The sequence below is a fragment of the Chiloscyllium plagiosum genome, chromosome 5, assembly GCF_004010195.1.
Source record: "Chiloscyllium plagiosum isolate BGI_BamShark_2017 chromosome 5, ASM401019v2, whole genome shotgun sequence".
NCBI lineage: Eukaryota > Metazoa > Chordata > Chondrichthyes > Orectolobiformes > Hemiscylliidae > Chiloscyllium > Chiloscyllium plagiosum.
This window is the reverse complement of record NC_057714.1, coordinates 62,688,630-62,709,424: the sequence shown is the minus strand read 5'-3', so window position 1 is coordinate 62,709,424 and position 20,795 is coordinate 62,688,630. Positions and strand designations below refer to the sequence as shown.

At 38.6% G+C, this 20,795-nt stretch overlaps 1 protein-coding gene across 4 annotated transcripts in view; it reads left to right on the top strand.

The window, feature by feature from the left end:
• The window catches only part of dazl (deleted in azoospermia-like), a 178,582-nt gene that overhangs the window by 151,962 nt on the left and 5,825 nt on the right, over positions 1-20,795 (top strand). For 2 of the 4 annotated variants that reach the window (XM_043690181.1, XM_043690180.1), the window contains exon 11: positions 6,718-9,567. The exons of 1 other annotated variant lie outside the window; for it this stretch is intronic. In XM_043690181.1, the coding sequence (XP_043546116.1) occupies positions 6,718-6,747 (30 nt within the window). In that variant the 3' untranslated portion in view covers positions 6,748-9,567. Of the gene's footprint in view, positions 1-6,717; positions 9,568-20,795 lie in introns of those variants that run through there. One more of the 4 variants, XM_043690183.1, reaches the window with a different exon arrangement.

Sequence of the window (20,795 nt, the reverse complement as noted above, 5' to 3'; positions counted from 1 at the left end):
GCAGCAGGGCAGGCAGGCGGATCGTGATGTTTTATCCTGGAAGCCGAGCATGTCTATGGAGTCAGCCCACAAACTTCAACTCTGTCAAGTTCATCAAGGATAAAATTGCACATTGGCTGGGAAGACAGCAATCACAATTGGAAGTTTGCTCTTTTAGTCCATGCTGAGGTAGGAAAATCAGCGTTATTACCAGTCTGCCTGGCCACTTCAGAATGCTGTACACATTATAGGATAGGTAATTTTAAGTTAATTGACCAAAGCAACAGGTGGTTTTTGATCTATGTTTTGGAATTTAAAGGCAGTCCACTTCACGCAACAAGTAAATTCCCTGAGGGATCCTGTTGGACAAGATGTACTCCTGGGTGAAAAGGTGAAATGAATTTTAGTATGCAGACATTGTGATAAATGGCAGAAAAACTAATTTCAAATTAATTACGGGGGAAATGTATTAATTCTTTTTGGATGTTAAAACACTCTGGTACTAGCACGGCTTTGTCAAGAATCAGACCTTCTCTCCCCATACGAAAGCTGATACAAACCAGAAGTGAAAACCCCCAAAGAAAGTGGTGGCCATTTACCAGAAGGCATTCAGGTGGTGGTTAAGTTTTTCAGAATACACCTAGAGAGAGGATGAGTTGCTTATTTACTTGAATCTGAAACTTTGAACCTTAAACTTAATGGTTCAGCTGATAGGTCTTGAAAATACAGTCCCCTTAGCTGAAACAATCCTTTCCACCAGAAGATGCGGAGGAGCTAACATCTGTTTTTTTTTCTCACAACCTGTCAAAGAAACTTATCATAGCAACTCTATTCGCATTTAAACAAACTATTCCTTCCAGCATGGGATGCTTGATCACTCTTGTAAGATGGATTCTAGTCAACCTACTCTGATGTTAGGACACATATCTGGAGTATGCTGGAATTGAACTCTGGCCTCCTGATTCAGAGGAACACTATCATTGTGCCAAGAATAACTTTTGCAGTTATTTTCTAATCAACGTATTCAGATGTTACTGCACACCTGAACTAAGTTGGATTTGAACCTGAGCCTGCTGGCTCAGAGGAAGGGATGCCACTTCTACACCATAAGAACCATAAGATGACTTTTCTAAGTATTTTTCTAAACAGTTTGTTCAAAGATGTTATTACACACCTCTGGGGCAGGTGGGATGCAAACCTGGGCCTCGTAGACCAGAAGTAAGGATTCTATCCCTGCACTAGCAGAGACCTTAAGATGATTTTTGTAAACCTTTTAATTAATAATTCTTTAATCAACCTATTCAGAGATGTTATTACAGACCTCTGGAATAGGTGGGACCTAAACCTCCTTTTACAGGGTAGGGATGCTACTATTATACTACAAGAACCCATTTGTTTAAGTCTCAGTTGGAAGTCAGCAAGTTTGGTTGATATGAAGATTGAACCCATGCCCTTGGTATTAAGATGATTCTTGTGTTTTCTTAGTCACAATAGAAACAACTGAAGATTGTAAAAAAGTGTTCATGAGACATTGGAGCACAAGGAGGCTACTTGGCCACTAGAGTCAACTCTACCATTCAATGAGATCATGGCTGATCTACTAATCCTTTACTTTCTTGCCTTATCTGTAACTGTTAATTCCCTTACTGCTGAAAAATCTATTTATCTCATCCCTAATTTATATACCTAATGACCCAGCTTTGAAGAACTGCACAGGTTTGTTATCTGTCTGAAGAAATTCCTCCTTATCTGTCTTACCAACAGATTTAAGAACACCACCTTCCCTGCTGTTGTCAAATTTGTGAAAGATCACTCTAATGTTTAGAAGTGATCTTTCTCTGCACGTATACTGTAGCTGTACTGTATTCTACATTCTGTTTTATTATCCTGATGTACTTATGTAAGGTATGATCTTACATAAGTCATAAAGGCACGTGCCCTTTTTACTTCCTGTCTCTTCACAAAACTCCTTCCAGGTGAAGCAGAGCTTTGCATGTACTACTTTCAATTTTCCTCTACATTGGGAAGATCAGATGAAGACTGGGTGACCACTTATGTGGGCTATCTTTGTTCTGTCTGCAAATGTGATTAGTTTCTGTTGAGCTGCCATTTTAATTCTTGATTCTCTATCCTACTGCAACACTGACATTTCTGCCCTTCATCTATTGCAGTGTTCCTATGTAGGCCTCAGGAACAGCACTATATGTTTCAGTGCGGCACTTTTTTTTCAGAGTGGACATACTTGTTTCAGTTTTTCTTTCAATTTAGCAGTAAACTTTCACTAGACTTTTCACTATTTCCTTTGGTCCTAATTTTCTTGTTATTGCATCATTGGAATGTATATCTTTTGCTTAAATCCTCTTACATCTTTAACTTTTCCAAGTTCTGAAGAAAGGTCACAGACTTGAAATATTAATTTTGCTTCTCATGTGCTGCCTAACTTGCTAGTTGTTTCCGGAATTTGGTGTGTTAATCTGGATGTCCAACATCTGCAATGTTCTGATATTTCCTGTCAGAATCTTAGATGTTTGTGAATTTACTTCTCACTCTTGTAAACTACAGAGTAGGACCACTCATTCCGGAAACCAATCTGGCAAGCCTTCTCTGTGCAGCCTCCAAAGCAAGTATGTCCTCAAAGATGGAGACCATCACTGCGCATAGCACTCAAGATGTGGTCTCAACAAAATTCTCTATATAAATGGCAGGACTTTCTTTCTGCATTTTCTGTTTCTGCTATGAAGACTAGCAATTTTAAGAGCATTTTTTTTTTAACCATCACCACATTCTTGATGTTACAGTCCTTCTCAGGAACCAGTGTTTATTTAGGTATTCTTTTTCTATATATGGAAAAAGCTGTTGCAATTATTTTTCTGACTGATTTACACTAATTCTATTTTATCTGTTTCTAATGAATTTTTTAGTGACATTGCACTGATTTCTAAAACATTCCAACCTTCTGGCTTCAAACTAGTCTGCAAATTATAAGCCTGTTACAATGCTTACCCATCCGTGGCTTAATAAAAAATGTCTTTCATGCTGAACTTTTTTTTTGTTGATTTCTGAGTAGTTAAAAGTTTTCAACTATTTATTTACTGCCATACCATCTAGGAGAAGGTACAGAAGCCTGAACACACACACCAGCCAGTTTCGAAACAGTTTCTACCCTACTGTTGTTAGAATACTGAATGTACTCTCAAACTCTTAGCATTCACCTGTACCTGTGTTTTTGCTTTTGCAGCTGATCACCTATTATTTACTTATCAATGCTACTTAACTATATGATCTACCTATATTGCTTACAAGACAAAAACTTTTCACTGTGCCTCGGTACACGTGATAATAAATGTAATTCAGTTCAGTTCAGTTCAATTCAATTTCTTATTTACACAGTCAGCCGTAGCAAGCTTCTCCCTCAAATAAAACCAGGCCAATTGCATAGGTATAACGTTATTGTTTGGGGCTATGTTATCGAACTTAGTGTGGAATTCTATTGCACTGGTCTAGATTTTCTAACTACTGTCAGATCAGGTTTAGCTGATGGTCATCTTGGTGATTTTTTTTTCTCTTGCTAGAATTTAGAATTCCAGATATGTTCATTGGAGAAAATGTGGAGAAATCTACTCAATGCAGGAACAGCATTGTGGGTCAATATGCATCTTTTTCTTTATAACACTTGCTGTTGTATTTTAGTAGTTAAATTATTTAAAGATGTTCTGTAGCCATTTAGATTCTAAAAGAGTGGTGAAATAAATAGTAGGACTGATATGGAAAATAAAGGTGACATTTGGAGGCAGGAGGCATGGCTGTGTTAATAAATGAATAGTTGGTCTCTGTCTTTGCCAAGGAGGTAGATGCTATCTAGGCCGTGGTGATAGAGAATACTTTATCACTAGAAGGATTCAAAATGGATAAGGAAGAAGATTTAAGTAATCTAATTGTTCAGGTTGTTCTGCTGGAATGCGATAGTGGTGTTCCTCTACAACCTCATTGTATAGAAAATCACACTATGCAAAACTGCTATAGAAAGTCGCATTGTAGAAGATCGCTGTAGAAAATTGCTATACCCTGTGCAGTAGAAAGTTCGTGATATCCAGACATAGTCCACAATTTGTCAATCATGTTATAGCCAATTCGAGTTGACAGCACATTATGCAAGAACAACCTGTATTTAAACTTGACAAGGCACTGGGACTAAATGAGATGGTTCTAACAACATTGAAAGATGTGAGGGGGAAAATTGCAGGGAAACTGGCCATTATCTGTCTGTCCTTCCTAGACCCTCAAGGTACTAAAAGAGTGGAGATTTGTAAATACTACACCCCTTGTTCAAATATGGTTGTAAGGATATGCCTAGAAATTAAAGACTGTGTCAGTTTAACTTCAGTGGTGAGGAACTTTCTGTAAGTAATTATTCAGGATGTAATTATTAGTTGCATGTTAAAAAGTGAGTTCCTTTAAAAGAGTCAACATGGATTTCTAAATTGGAAATTTTGTTTATTTAACTGTATTCTGTATGGTCCCAACATGCAACTCCAGACTGAGATTACTAATTAAGTCTCGCTCATTGTATGATACTGGATCTAAAATAGCAACATCCTTAGTTGGTTCCATAATAATGAAAATTGTCTCTCAAGTACTGAGAATTCATTTTCGAGGCTATATCTGCCAGTTTGATTTGAACAGCTTTTATTAGATTAGTTGCTCTCATTGTCTTTGTTACAGTCTCCTTTTATTTTTGCTTGTTTCAACAAAGGACAACTTTACCTATTCACGGGTTGGATGTGGGTGTCCCTGGCTGAGGCAACATTTGTTGCCTGTCCCTAGTTGAGAAGGCGGTGGTGAGCTGCTGCCTTGAACCACTGTAGTTCATGTATTGTAGCTAAACCCACAATGCTGAGAAGAACAGTGATATACTTCCAAGTCAAGATATGAGTGGCTTGGACTGGAATTTGCAGGTGATGATGTTTCCAAGTATCTTCTGCTCTTGTCCTTCTAGATGGTAGTCGTTGAGTTTGGGAGTTGTGGTCTAAGGATCTTTTTGGCAAATTTCTGCAGTGAATCTTGTAATAATAAATGCTGCTACTGAGTGTTGATGGTGGAGGGAGTTGATGTTAGTGGATGTGCCAGTCAAGTAGGCTGCTTTGTCTGGATAGTATCAAGTGTCTGAAGTGTTGTTGCCGTTGCACTATCCAGGCAAGTGGCAAGTATTCAGTCACGCTCCTGTCTTGTGCCTCATAAATGGTGGCTACGATTTGGGGGATCAGTAGGTGAATTAGTTGCTGCAGTACTCTTCGCCTCTGACCTGCTGTTGTAACAATTGTAGTTATATGGCAGATCCAATTGCTTTTCTGGTCATGATAACCCCAGAATGTTGAAGTAGAGGAATTCAGTGACAGTAACACCATTGAATATAAAGGGACAGTGGTTAGATTGTCTCTTATCTGAGATGACCATTGCCTGGCATTTATGTAGCATGATTGTTCTTGCCACTTTTCAGTCTAAGTCTGGATATTGTTCAGGGTTTGTTGCATTTTAGCATGGACTGCTTCAGTATCAGAGGAGTGGCGAATGTTGCTGAAGATTATGCAATCATTGGCAGACATACCATTTCTGGTCTTATGATGGAGGAAAGGTTATTGATGAAGCAGCTGAAAGTGGTTGGGCCTAGGACAGTACCATGAAGACTTCCAGCAGAGCTGTCCTGGAGCTGAGATGACTGACCTCATCTAAAATTGCATGTCATTATTAACAAAAATAGATTGTGAAGGAGTGACTCAAGTATCCTCTTGTGGAGTCAGTTCTTGTCAAGAAATGAATACCCTGTGTACAATATATCTTGGAAAAATGTCCAATATTTTTTCTTTCCAAATACAATCAAACTTCACTGACACCGTTTTAATGTTTTAAAGTTTTATTAATCTATTGACTATATAATCCAGTCCTACATTTTCGGCTGTCATCTGCAACTAAAACCTCAATTTGTGTCTTTTGAATAGTGAAATCTAGAGGCCTCAGTGCTGCCCTGGCTGGCCACTCAAGTTTACCCTTCATAAGCTTGAGGTCATCGCACACTCCGTTTGTATCTAAGCATGCACCAAGTCCATTCAATCAGCGTCTAGGCTTGCTAACCTACTTTTGAACCTTGGTGAAACAATATTTTGATTTTAAAATTGTGATCCATATTTTCAGATCCCCACATGGCCTTGCCCCCTCCCTGTATTCTCCAGTCACATGAACTTCACAGATACAAACACTGATCGATCTTTTGACCGTCTCTGATTTAATTACTCCACTGCAGTCATGCCTTCGGTTGCTGAAGCTCTGGAATTCTTCCTGTCCCTGTACCTTGTTTTTCTTCTTGATACCTGACTTAAAACCAATGTCAGAGCAGTCTTCTGGTCATCTGTACTAATAGCTGCTCATTTGATTTGGTGTCTTTTTCCCTGTAATGTACTTGTGAGGCACCTTGGGATATATCATTAAACTGAAGATACAATGTAAATATGTTCTCATAATTTGTCTTTGTACTGGACGTAGTTTTAAAAGCAATAAAATAGTATACTCCTTGAGTCAGTGCAAGATACTGCACAAGTCTTTACTGGCTATTATTACAAGTGCAAGTCTACGTTTTAACACTAATGTCTTGAGTTAGTCTAATATTATTTAAGTACATTGCAGAAAGATAATGTCAAAACATATTTTAAATTTGCTAACTTGTTTTGCCTTTCTTTTTTTTAGGAGAAAAGAGTGCACAGATTTACAGTTTAGAAGTAGTAGTCCAGCATCTGAAGTGAAGTAACTGGTCCTGTTTACAGGGTGGATAAAACAAAGTAATCTTCAAATCTGATCTTTGCTAATATCTTTATTGTGTTGATCCTTAAGAATGGGCTACATTATTATTGTTGGTTTTGTCATATAGCACTTTTGATCATGTAAAACTAAAATCCATTTTCCTGCTGGAAGCACTAAAAAGTGTGTTCTTGGTCACATTCCAGTTGAATCACTCTTGTCTCTACTTGATTGATAGTAGACCCACTTCATATTTCTCTGACATATTTCATTTCTAACATACAAACTTAGGGTGAGTGTATCCTAAAATTATAACTTACCTTGTAGGCTAACTACATTAGCTTTAAAAGTGAAACTGAATTGGTTTAATTATGTTTTTCTTTTGCCTTCTTTATGACCTACTTGAAGACTGAATTCAAAGAAAATACTAATGCCAATTAAAAGCAGTAAATTTACCTTTTGATTATAGTTTGATTGATTAGAGAATATATATTTTTTCAGTCCCAAAGCTAAATTTTAAGAAAATGTAAAATCCTGGTATGTATTTTGTTTCTTATCTTGAAACACCTTTTCAAACAAGCTATTGCAACAAAAGAAACAAGATATATGTAGCATGTCAACAAGCATCTGTGGAAGGAATAACCATTTGCTTCATATTTTTTGTTTTTGTTTCAAATTTGCAATACTTTTCTCATTTCCCTCACACAATGTTTTTGATTTGATTCCAAAAGAGAAATATAGTGGTGTCAACTTGCTGTGAGCAATACTTGCAATATTCTTATTTAAAAATTCATGTCTATAACCAGCTACAGAAAAGTTTAAATGAAGCTTTACCATAACTGTAGGAAACATAGATTTTATCATCATCGTGGTAGAAGATATCACACATTGTAGTAGAATTTCAATTATTTGTTAGACAAGGACAATGCCATATCAGAATACTTGGAGGTCTCTTTACCAAATATTGAGATTTCACTACACATAGTGATTCTGATCCTGTATTTTATATCCACACCATTTTACATGGATAAGCTGACTTTTGCCATTATTGGAGGGCTAAATACTTGCAAGATCACTTAAGCTCTCATTCAAAGCTCAGTTCTATCCAACATTTTTAACCTTCTCTTTTACAGTGTCTTATAGTTTCACTAAAAATTTGAACTGTGACCCACAGTAATTTAATGGGTCTATTTTTAATAAGTTGAAATTGCATCTTTTTAATTTAGTCACTGTAAGCTAATAATGGCTTTGTTCTCAAATGAAACTAAAGGTTATAGCAACTTGTATTATGCAGAGAATATGTCCAATATTAAGTTGCTAGCACCATTTTGAATTGAAATAACTTGCATATTTGTACTCATCTAAGCATTAGCGTTTTTGTAAATTCTGTGTGCCTTTTATCTGTAAATTGTTTGAATGCTTTGCATTGCCTGAAACACCTGCATCTTGGGAAAATTAAAGATTGTCGTTGTCTTTCTCTCCGTGAAAAGCTATAGTGTACACAGCTTTAATTAATATCTTGAAAGTTCTGAATTTTAATTTAAAATTCTGTACTTCTAATTGTCCATCTAATTCAAGAAGTATTTAATTGGTTTGTGTTTACAATTGATATTCTTTGAAACAACTATTGTGAGGAAAGTGCTCATTTTGAAGATTGTATTAGGTAAAATGGTGAATCTGCGATGAACTGAATATTGGAGTTCTCTGCTCCATAAAATATAGGTTAATTAGAGCTTTTCTTTAAAGTGTGTTTTAACCATGCTCGACCTTGTTTGGTAATCTGGCACCAACTTGGGCTTGTGATTTAATAGTGTGACACCAAAATAAAAATCATTTTTGTGTATAGAAAATAGTAAATGACAATTCCAATTTTAACTTAAATTAGGGATCACATTTTCCAGAGTTTAGCAGGGTCAGTACTTCCTTCATGTTAACTCGTGAAAAATCAATGAAAAATATAAGCCAATAAGATTTTAAAAATCTTAAACTTTGTTAGTGATGAAACTTAGTGAAATATTTCCTAAAACTAAAATAAGCTGCGTATATTGAAAGAAGAAATCTGTAATAAAGTATCAAATTTTCTATGTTTAAGGTATATGTACAAAATGATATTTTCAAGTTTCTTGTCCCTAGTTAAAATTTGGTGCGACTATCATATTGTTTGCAAATGCTTTTCATGTTTAAAATATGTGGTTCAGTTTTAAAAGTCCTTCATATTTTGTAAATGTTATGTGCCTTTTTGTTCTTTATACTAAACAGCATGTTTAGTACTGCCAGATATTCTGTTGTTCACTGTATATTTCTGTCCTGTGGAGATTTTTTGACCCATTGTAACTATTTGGAGTGGCTGAAATGAGAGTTGGCTATCAACTAAACATATTGACTCAAACCATTCTGTTTATTCAACTGCAAACATTTATTTCTGAATAAAGTATACTTTAAAATTTGAGCAAATATTTTAGAGATGCTTAACACTAACTGCGAGATGATTTCCTTTTGCAACGCAAGGGATGCTTTGCTCATTAAACCTCAGAAACTGCCAGTTTAATTACTGCATCTTATTTTTAACATCCTATCACACTCTGGTTTATTTATTATTTTCAGAATCTGAGGGTGGTTTGGTTTTTGAAAACTTCAAAGTTATTGAAGCATGCCTGCTTTTCAGTGTAAGGAGCACAGTTCATTTGGTGCTCTTGCTATTCCTATTTGTTTTCAATTTAGCTGTAACTTAATTAAATGACTGTCACTAGCAACACAAACTATTTATATGCAAAATTGTATGCTTTCAAATGTAAACCAGCTCTGCGTGTAACTAGAAAGGAAAATTGCCAATACAAAAACTACAACACCATTTAAAATGTTATGGGTTGATTTAGTGGAGATGGAAGAAGAATGAAGAGCATGAAGACTGATAGTCTAACACAAATAAAAGATGAATAGCAAGATCAGAAAGGTTAAGCCAATGCCTGAAGACGCAGTCAGTAAAACACCACAAGAAACAAAATTTGATCATCCTTATCTGTACTTAAAACAATTTGTAGATTATCTAAAATAGAAAGCTCATTTTAAAAAGTAACTTCCATCAGTCTTTATTGAAGAAAATCAGATGAATCCTGAAGTATCTGAAAGCCAGATGATTGGTAATACTATGAAGAAAACAAAACAAAGGGTTCATATGAAGTAGCACAGCTTTATGGGTTACGTTCTCGGATTGAAGGGGAGGATGATGCAGCAGTCCTTGAAATTGCTTTTCCAAGCTCTTGCAAGAGGGATTACATCGTGGAGAATGGTAAAATGGCTATTTCAATAGCCAACTCTGAACAGGACAAAGAACAAAACCAAGTAACCAGTGGCTAATTGGTTTAATGTTTGAGTTAATTTTAGACTATGTCTAAACTAAAAGAAATTGGAGTAAACCAACATGGATTTTAAGATTGGCCGACACCGTAGTTCTTTAAGGGAGAAGTATTGACAGAAATGGATAGAGTACATTGGCTTGAGGAACCCTATGACCAGACACAGATTACTGGAGAAAATTAAGAGATTGGAGATAGTTGAGGAATGTAGAATTGAATATCATTGAAAGTGAATTTTTTTGCTTCTGTTCTTTGGGCCCAATAAAGCCTATATAATCGACTATCTCGATTATAAGATGACATCTATTTGGGATTTAATCGTCAAATTGTTTCAGCTTTGCTTTGGGGAGAGTAGTAAACTCTCCCCAATCATTAATGTTAATGCTGCCATGTTTAAAGGAAAGTTTGTATATTTTTGTAGCAGTTTCTTTGCCTCCCTAAAATGTTGGGAATTTGAGAGTTGAAAAACAGGACCTGGCAAGCGAGACGAGCATCAGAGTGCAATGTGTCCGGTATGTCGTAGTTGGCTTTGCAGGAGTTTTGACTGAATTCTTGTAGAACTCTGCTTCAAGAAAGGTACTGGTGTTGGTTTGATAGTCAATCTGTTGAAGTTGGAGAAAGTGGTGGAGGTGTTGGTAGTGGAAATTCTGTTGTGCTTTAGTGTTATTGATAGACATTCCACATTTCACCACAATACAAGAGCATGGTAACAATTAAATTACATTAGGGCTTTTATTGAATTGAAGAGATCTGTGTTGTCGACCACTCTGCTGTAGTTCGTGGAAGCTTGTGCTGATACATCTCCAAGTTGATCCTCCTTGTCAATGGTGGCTTTTTGAGAGATACGTTCAGAGGTATGGGAAACTCTCAATATATTCCTTACATAGGAATGTAAGGACATGTAGGAGAAAGCAATTCAACCCCTTGAGCCTGTTCCTCCATTTAATAAAAACCCGACTGATCGCCGCCTCCTTGACCTCAACTCAACGTTCCTGTCTGCTCCCCATAACCCTTCAACCTATTACTAATTAAAGATCTATCTATCGGGAAATTCAAGATGGCGGCAACCCAGCAAGTCTGAGTCTGTAGTGCTCTGCCTAAGACTCTGGCAAAGTGGGTCACCCGCCTTCACCACACCTTTTTAAATAATTTAAAATAGCTTTTGCCCAGCATACTTGGTCATTTTGCATTAAACTTGAACAGTTTGGCGTTCTTAAAATGACGAAGGGCAAAAATTCCCGAAGTTCGCAACAGGCAGGGACCCCACCCCCTCCCACAGCAGCAGACACATTCACGTCTGCCTCGGGGGACTTACCTGTGGAGGCAAGCCTGATCTCCATGTTCAGCAAGCTCCAGGAGAGGACTAATGCCTTCATGGAAGAATCCAGGACCAGATGGGGGGAGTTCTCCATTGTGTTGCAGAAGCACGACCAAGAAATTGAAAAACTCAAACAACGCATTGAAGGGGCGGAGCAAAAGGCTGCAACCTCAAACTGCTGCCAAGTTGGCCGTGGACTGGCTCCGGGTTCTCGAGCAGCAAGCCTGGACCTTGGAAGAGCACATCAATGACTTCGACAATCGGGGTCGTTGAAAAATATTCGGTTGCTGGGCCTTCCTGAACGGGAAGAGGAAAGCCAGCTTGCAGTTTTTTTTTGAGCAATGGCTCCCTCAAATATTAAAAGTTGGAGTTGGGATCAGGTCAGGTGCAGGTGGAGTGGGCCAGCTGGGTTGCTGTACGCAGGCCCGGGCCAGACCAGCGCCCCCGCCCAGTTTTGTTCTGGCTCCAATGCTATAAACAGAAGCAGATGCACCTGGGAGCCTCCAGAGTTCTGGGGAAGGATCCCCAGGTCATGATGTACAAGGGTTGCAGGATTGTTGTTCCAGGATTTTTCTCCAACCATGGTCTGCAAGAGGAGGGCATTTTATGAGGCGAAGTAGCATCTAAGAGACCTAAATATCCAGTATTCCTTGTGATATCTAGTAACGCTGTACTTCAGCCATGAAGGATCCGTATACAATTTTGGATCACCAGAGAAGGCTAAAGAATTTTTATGCTCTCTTAAATAGACTGTAAGACTCAAACTGTATGGATAATGATTTGCCTTTGCCCTGCCCCCACAACGTTTACCCTTCCTTCCCTTCTCCGTCCCTTTTTTGTTCATTACCTTCTCCAGGGGACAGGGAGGGGGGCTTATTTGTTATTCACTGATTTTTTTTTTACAGGCTGTGTGGCTTATTTGATTTGTGTGGGTGGGGGGAGGTTTGTTTTGTCCTACTTTGTTTTAGAGCAGGGTTCTCTTCTGTCATCTTACAATCCTAGCAATTATTAGAAAACTAAGTAACTTTGTAGTTTTATATATTTATATTTTGTATTATGCTTGCTAAACGCACCTAGGTGTTGGTGTGGGGGAGTAGGGATCACTCACTTTTAACTTTGTTTTTATAGAACACTTGAATTTGTCTACTCCATTTTATAATGCCTGGGTTGAGGGTGGGGTACTAGTCAGGAGAGGTTACGATGGGGTTATTGATAGGTAGTTACGCCCCCTGGGAGTAAAGGGGAAAATGTCCTTTCAAATGTGTTTTTTTTTTAAACTTAGCAATAATTTTTAATTGTATTGGTGTAATGTCTTAAAGAATTTTTGCTTTTGTGAATTTTCCATGATCTTTACTCCGGGTGTTTTGGGTGGAGTTCTTCCTCCTGGAGGGTCTCTGGCTTGCCTGGACGATCATGGCTAGCCATTCGCTTAGGTAGTATACCTGTAATGTCAAGGGGAGTAACTCACCAATCAAAAGGAAGAAGATATTATCAAACCTCAAAAAAGAAAGGGTCGATCTAGCTCTTTGTCAAGTAGATGTGTCTCCTGTAAAAAAGCACTTGGAATTACAACAGGGTGAATTTGACTAGGCCTTTTTCTCATCTTTCACCTCAAAAAGTAGGGGAGTAGTCAATCTCATTCAAAAGAATTTTCTTTTTAAAATCTTAAGCCAGATAAAAGATGACTGGGTGGTATATACTGATCAAAGCCCCACTAAATAGAGAGGAGTATGGGACTTTGAATCTTTATTGCCCCCTGGTACACCCCTTCAAATTTGTAACAGAAGTGTTCTCCCAAGTTGATGGCTTTTTGTGCCCGCCATACAATTGTAGGAGATTTTAATTGTATTATGGACTCAGATAGGATACCTGAGTACTATGGGTATCTCTCTAGATCCACACAATTGGTGGATCTGAACAAGGAGCTCGGGCTAGTAAATGTGTGGAGGTGTCTTCACCCCCAGCGCAGAGACTTTACCTTCTACTCTAACCCACACTAGTGTCGTATTAGAATTGATCTTTTTTTTTGCTCCCTCGACCTTTTTTGAATTCCATACTGTCCTGCAAAATAGGTAATATAGCAATCCCTAATCATGCCGTAGTATATGTGGAAGTTAAGATTAGGAATGATGGGGCAGGCCCCTGACATTGGCGTATGGATTCCTTCTTAATAAAGGATAACAAATTTATAAAATATTTTTCTCAAGAATTCAAAACTTCTTTGGAAATTAATTCACGTATGGCCAGTAACCTGTCGAAGATGTGGGAGACCATTAAGGCTTATGCGCAAGGTTTGATCATCTCATTCTGTGACCCAGAAAAGACAAAAGGGAGAACAACAGCGCCTACTCGAGGCTGGCTTGAAGGCAGCTGAGATAGCTTATGTTGATAGGCCCTCTATTACTAAGCTACAAAGAATCACAGCCCTTAGGACAGCCTTGAATACAGCACTTACCCAAACAGCAAAGAGGGAAATATTATTTGCAAAGCAAAGTCTATATGAATATAGACAAGCCTGGCAGATATCTGCCATATCTTGCTAGGAAAAGAAAGGCTCCTCGAGCTATCACGTCCATTAGGGAAAGTGCTGGTACTCTGACTTGTGATCGTAAAAGGATCAATACAGCCTTTAGAAAATTCTATTTTGAACTATATAAATCACAGGACTGTGAGGATCGAACTAAGAAGATGGAGTTCTTCTTTAAGAACTTGGCTTTTCCGGATTTTACCTCTGAGCAGGTGTCAGTCCTGAATGCTCCCCTGGCAACCCAGGAAGTACTCGATGCAATTAGACAGCTTCAGAATGGCAAAGCACCTGGACCAGTCGGATTCCAGGTTGAATTTTATAAAGAATTCATAGGGGAACTGGCTGGTCCACTTTTACATATGTATGATTCCTCACATAGTCAGGGCTGCCTCCTGCCTTCGTTGAGAGAAGCAAATATTTCTCTCATTCTTAAAAAAGGAAAGGCCCCAGAAGATTTCTCATTATATAGACCAATATCCTTGCTAGATGTAGATTTTAAAATCCTTTCTAAAATGTTAGCCTCTTACCATACATCATAAAAGAGGACCAGACAGGGTTTATCAAGGGCTGTAGGTCATCTAACAACATTAGAAGTGTCTTAAATATGATACAAGCCTGTCAACAGGAAAGAATACTGGGCATAGTTGTCTCCTTGGATGCAGAGAAGGCATTAGACCGGGTTAAATGATCATATCTTTTTTACATACTGCAAAGGTTTGGTGTTGGAGAGGTATTTTCTAAATGGGTCTCAATATTATACAGTGACCCCAAAGCAGCCGTGATTACCAATTGTTTAGGTTTGGATAGCTTCAATGTGGGTAGGGGTTGTCGTCGGGGATGTCCTCTCTCACTATTATTCACACTAATAATTGAACCACTAGCGGAAGCTATACAAACCGACTCTAACAGTGGCTCCGCGGGTTGGTTCGGGTAAACATAAAAAGACTCTCTATGCCGATGTCCTCCTTTTCTTAAGTAATCCTTTGATATCCGTGCCCTGCTTAATTTAAGTAATTAATCTATTTAGTATGTTCTTAGGCTATAAAATCAATTTTATGAAATTGGAGGCCACGCCTTTGGGTGGTCTCGCTGGTATATCCAATTTATCGGACGGATCTTGTTTTCCCTTTCAGTGGTTACTGGAGGGTTTTCTATACTTAGGTATTTTTATCACCCCGCTATTTGGTCAGCTGTATAAAGCCAATTTTGTGCACCTACTCGAAAAAATAAGGCAGGACCTTCAACGCTGGGGAGATCTCCCAATATCCTGGTTAGGCAGAGTAGCTCTAGTTAAAATGAATATTCTGCCTTGTCTCTTATATCCTATGAGAATGCTCCCTTTGATGTTGCCAAGACTGGTGTTATGTAAACTACATGGCTGGCTTGGTTCCTTTATTTGGAATCATAGACGGCCCCTTATCAAATTAGAAACACTGCAGCTTCCGCAAGCAAGGGGAGGACTGTATTTTCCAGACTTTAGGAGGTATCAGTTGAGCTCTCTATTAGGCTGTGTAGCTGATTGGGTCTCTTGTGACCCACAATCAATTTGTTTAGACATCGAGACCTCCCAAACAAAGTGTCCCCTCATCAATCTTTTATTTTTAGATAAGATGAGGGCTATTATGGACTATTGTAAAAACCCTATTGTATTAAATACGATTAAAGCCTGGAGGATAATGCAGCAAGAAGAGGATAAGTTACAAAAAAACCTCTCCTTTATACTCCTACAGTGGGAGCATGGGGTTTTCAGCCAGGGCTGACAGACGCTACATTTAAAACCTGAAGGTCCAGAGGTGTCTCTTGCATAGGGGATCTGTTCGATGGGGAGGTTATGATGTCTTTTGAGCAGCTGCACCAGAAGTTTGGACTGCCGAATGGAGACCTTTTTCAGTATTTACAAATTTGAGATTATATACAGAAGAAGATCACATCATTAGACAGTCCCTACAAATCGGATAGGGAAAGAAGAGTACTATAGCCAATGGGTCCACCCTCTGTCAGTACTCTTTATCACTCATTACATAACGAGGTATCAAAAGACATGGAATGACTGTTTAAAACATGGAACCAGGAACTGGGGTTAGAAATCCCTTCAGAAATGTGGGAGGACATCTGGGAAAATGCCAGAAAGATCTCTCTTTGTAATAGAACTCAAGCTATTCAATTAAAGATACTCCATAGGGCTCCTATAGCACTGGAACGACTGGCAAAATTTAGGGTAGGAGCATCCCCAATGTGTCCTAAATGTAAAATAGAAATGGGCACTCTCACGCACTGTTTATGGACATGTCACAAGATCCGCAAATACTGGGACAGAGTAGCGAATGCTCTGACAGAAATCTTGGGAACGGAGATTGGATTGGATCGGATCCAGTGTCTTTTCACCTGGACTTTTCAAATCTGCCCTCCCTAGATGTGCACGGGAGGAAACGATTCTCCATTCTCTCTTTCTGTGCAAGGAAAAATATCTTAGTTAATTGGGTAGCTGAGGGCTCTCCAGGACTTTTGAACTGGCACAGGTTAATCATGGAATATATCCCCCTTGACTCCCTCACAAATATGGTGCACCATAAAACTGAAGTATTCTATAAAATATGGCAGCCCTTTCTGAACTATATAGACACTGATATTTCAGCCAATATTGTCAAGGGCTTTTGTCTGGCTGTGGTAGTGTTTCTAGCTGGTCTGGGTGCTCCCGAGGGAAGGAATTCTGTATAAATACGAGTTTTATTATGACTTGATGTTAATCCATTTTGAGTATATACTTAATTATTTAATTATTGTGTTATTTCTTACTAGTAATGCAAGATATTTTATGCTTTGGCTGTTTGTAGGATAGATGAGTAGTTAGCTGAGTTTTTTCTCTTATGGTTTGGTTATTACTTATTTTTTTAATATTTAATTGTATATTAGTGTTTATACTTGTTTGTATTACTTTGTAATTTTGTAAAAAATGTTTAAAAATGTCCTTTTTTTTCTTTCAATAAAAATACATAGTTTTTATATATATCTATCTCAAATTTCCACAATGTCCTGGCATCCACTGTTCTCTGGGATAGTGAATTCCACAGATTCCCAACCCCTAGAAGTAATTCCTTCCCGTCTCTGTTTTAAATCTACTATCTCATCCTAATGCTATAACTCCTTGTACTAGTTTTCCCTGTGTGAGAAAATGTTTTCTCTAGATCTACTTTACAATCCACTTTAGTATCTTGTATACTTCAATTAATCTTTTTCTTCTAAACTCCAGGGAATAGATGTCCAAACTGCTCAATATCCCATCATAAAACAAGCCTCTCATATATAAAACCGATCTAGAGAGCCTCCTCTGAACTAATTCTGCTAGAATTACATCTCCCTTTAAGTAAGGGACCAAAATTGTATGCACTACTCCAGGTGGTCTCACCTTGTAAAGTTGCAGCAATACTTCCCCCTACTTTTATGCACTATTCCTTTTCTTTTTGCTTTATTCCTTTAGTAACAAATATCAACCTTCCATTTGCCTTCCTATTACCTGCTATGCTCGTATACGAGCTTTCTGCAATTCATACAAGAGGACACCCAGATCCCTCTGCACTGAAGCATGCTAAAGATTCTCTCTATTTCAATAATAGTTATATTCCTCTGACCAAAATGGATAAACTCGCACATATCCATGACCTTCAACATGTGTAGGTGGGATATTTGATTGTGCAAGTCTGGGTTTGTAGGAGTTTGGCTTTAGCAATAGGTTGTATGCAAAATTGAAAAGTGAGTGGTTCCAGTGCAGAAGGAGCAATGGTACTACACTCATCCATATATTGCAGGTCAAGAATGTCTGTGAAAGTTGACTTTTGTGATGAATAGCCACTTTCCAGGTAGATTGTAAATGTGGGCGCTATCACAGCCTTGCTTTGACACTAGTTCAGATTTTGTTTGTTTCAGATCTCCCATTCAAGACAGTTATAGGATTGTGAAGAAGTTCTTAGACATCCAAATATCTGGAAAATAATTTAGTTTCGAGATTTGCTGAATCAAATGGTTTGGCTGGGATGAGTGCAATGAATCATTCCTGGTATTCTTGACATTTTTCTTGAAATTTTTCTTAGTCTTTGTTGACAAGCAGATTCCATGTCAGAGGTTCATCTGGAAGGCTTAAAGGTACAGGGAGTGACAGAATTTCACCAGCTAAAGGAAGTAGGCAATTCAGACACGTGTTGGGATTTTCCTGCCAAGAGCAACAGACAGCCTTGGTAGATTCCACCAATGTGATTTATCTTCCTTGATAATTGTTATATTTCTGAAATTGCAATGCATTGGGGGGGGGGGGGGGGTGTCTTTTCCTAAGTCTGAAGGCTGACTGCATGGAATCTTGATGTGAACAAAGGCCACCGCGGCCATCTGCCTGCAAGCTTTGTTTTTTTCTTGTTCACTAATTTCTTGTTGCAACTCCCATTGATAGTGGTCGATCCATGTTCTCACCCATACAGAATTGGGGGATAGTGTGAGACTATTGTCTACTATTCTTAAGCTATTGTTTTCAACATTGAGGATTGGGACATAGTCACCCTTAAGGAGAGGTACAAATCTTGCAAGTGAAGGGGGTTCTGTGCATTTGTACTTGATTAAATTAGATTCCCTACAGTGTGGAAACATGCCTTTCAGCCCAACAAGTCCACACCGACCCTCCGAAGAGTAACCCACCCAGACCCATTTCCCTACTCATACACCCATCATTATGGGTTATTTAGCATGGCCAGTTTACCTGACCTGCACATCTTGGGGTGGAAACCAGAGCACCTGGAGGAAACCCACCCAGACACTGGGAGAATGTGCAAATTTCATGCAGTCGCCTGAGGCTGGAATCGAACCTGGGTCCCTGGAGCTGCGAGGCAGCATTGCAAACCATTTGAGCCACTGTGCTGCCCTAGTTTTTAAGAGAGCTCTCGTTGCTATAGAAAAGCTTTGCATGTTGTGATTGTCAGCATACCTTCAGATTTCTTAGGGTTTCTCACTTCCCACCAATTGTCTTTTACATTCTGGGCTTGTCTTTGGGTATTAGCCTTGAGCTGTTGGAATGTTACCTTCTCAAATTGTGACCTTGGGCTTTTTACTAGCAATGAAGGTTGCTCATTTTTGTTCAAGGTGGTCATGTATTTGATTTGTTTTTGTCAAGCCAGTCCTTGTGTCAGTGAAGCTTCAACCCAGCGTTTTGGACACAGGTGCCTATTACAGCTGGCTTTATTGCATCCCACTGTTCTAAAATTGAGTTGGGAGTGTAAAGATCTTCCAGGTTTGTTTCTGAGCTGCTTTTGAAATTGCTGTCTTTGGTCAGGCTGCTTTTGAGTTGAGATGTTAATCATTGTCTTCTTGGACTTCTTATGAGTTCTTTTCTGTTCTTATAACTTCATGCTAGGTGGAGATTCATTCACATCAACCAAGTCAATGATCTGTCCAACCAGCAATAGTGCCCCATATGGATCACTAGCAAACTTTGTCAGATGATTTTCCAACAGCAAGTTTTTTTTAAATGGTTCCTTTTGAGACATTAAAATCATAGGCAACTATGGCATTGAAGTACACCAGATACTTTAGGATGACCGTGAGGATGTGAAGTTCAGAATAGAACATTTCCTTATTTTCTTCTGAGTCGACGGTCTGAGCATAAGCATTAATGATTCTGGCATTGATTATGGTTGAACTGGCAATGTACGGTCATGAGACCTTTTCATTTATAGTTGATGTTCTGGTGTGAATCCAAGATCCTATTCTGAATCATGAAATTAACCCTCGATGTGAGGGTTAACCCTCGATGTCAATCTTGCCTTTCCAGAAAGGTGCATCGTCTGTTTATTCCTTCAGCTATCACTTCCAAGAAGGTGGATCTCACTGGCTGTGGTGATGCCAATTGTAATTATGATTTAGAGTTATTTCACATGATATGATTGCAGTTTGTCCTTATTGGCCCCTTTTCGTTTTAAATCCATGAATGTTCTAGCCTGCTGTCATTAATCATCAATATAAGTTCACAGGTGACTAGCTATCCTCATATGTGAGCAGACATTCTTCAAAGGTGGAACACTAGTTACAGCTGATTCACTGGCAGAGTTCACACAAATTCAGTAGTGAGAAGGAAATGTTGGACACAAACATTATTGTCAAAATGTGTGGTGCTGGAAAAGCACAACTGGTCAGGTAGCATCCGAGGTGCAGGAGAGTCAACGTTTTGAGCATAATCTCTTCATCAGGAATTAATGTTTCAAGCATTAGCTCTTCATTAGCTCTTCAACATCTAGCTGCTTCGATGCTGCCTGACCGGTTGTGCTTTTCCAGCACCACACTTTGATTCATCTCCAGCATCTGCAGTCCTCACTTTCTCCACAAAGATTGCTGTCAAGATTAGCTTCATAGTATTCAACAAAAACGTAGGCACTGGGTTTGCTGTTTGCTGTTCATAATGCAAAGATCATGCTTTCAGATTATGCCCAGGGACTTAGGGAGCTTTGGGTTTATGCAGAAGGAAAGTTTTTTTTTCCCCAGTGGTGGGGGGAGGTGAGGAGAGATCTCAAAATTGCAGTCAAGCCATTTAGGAGCAAAATCCAGTAAAGGAAAATTCCAGAAAAAGGGTAATGCAATAAAAGCTGTAATTAGTGGAACAATAAACAGAGGTTGATATTTTTATTTACAGATAACCTAATAGAGTGGGAGATGTTATTTTTAAAACAGAATTATCAATCTGAGCTGCTGTATTTAACATGCACTGAAACTGGATGTTCAACTGCCTAGTTATCTCACTCAATCTTCCTCCATGTAAACTCCCAAACTCATATCCACAGTCATCCCTTAA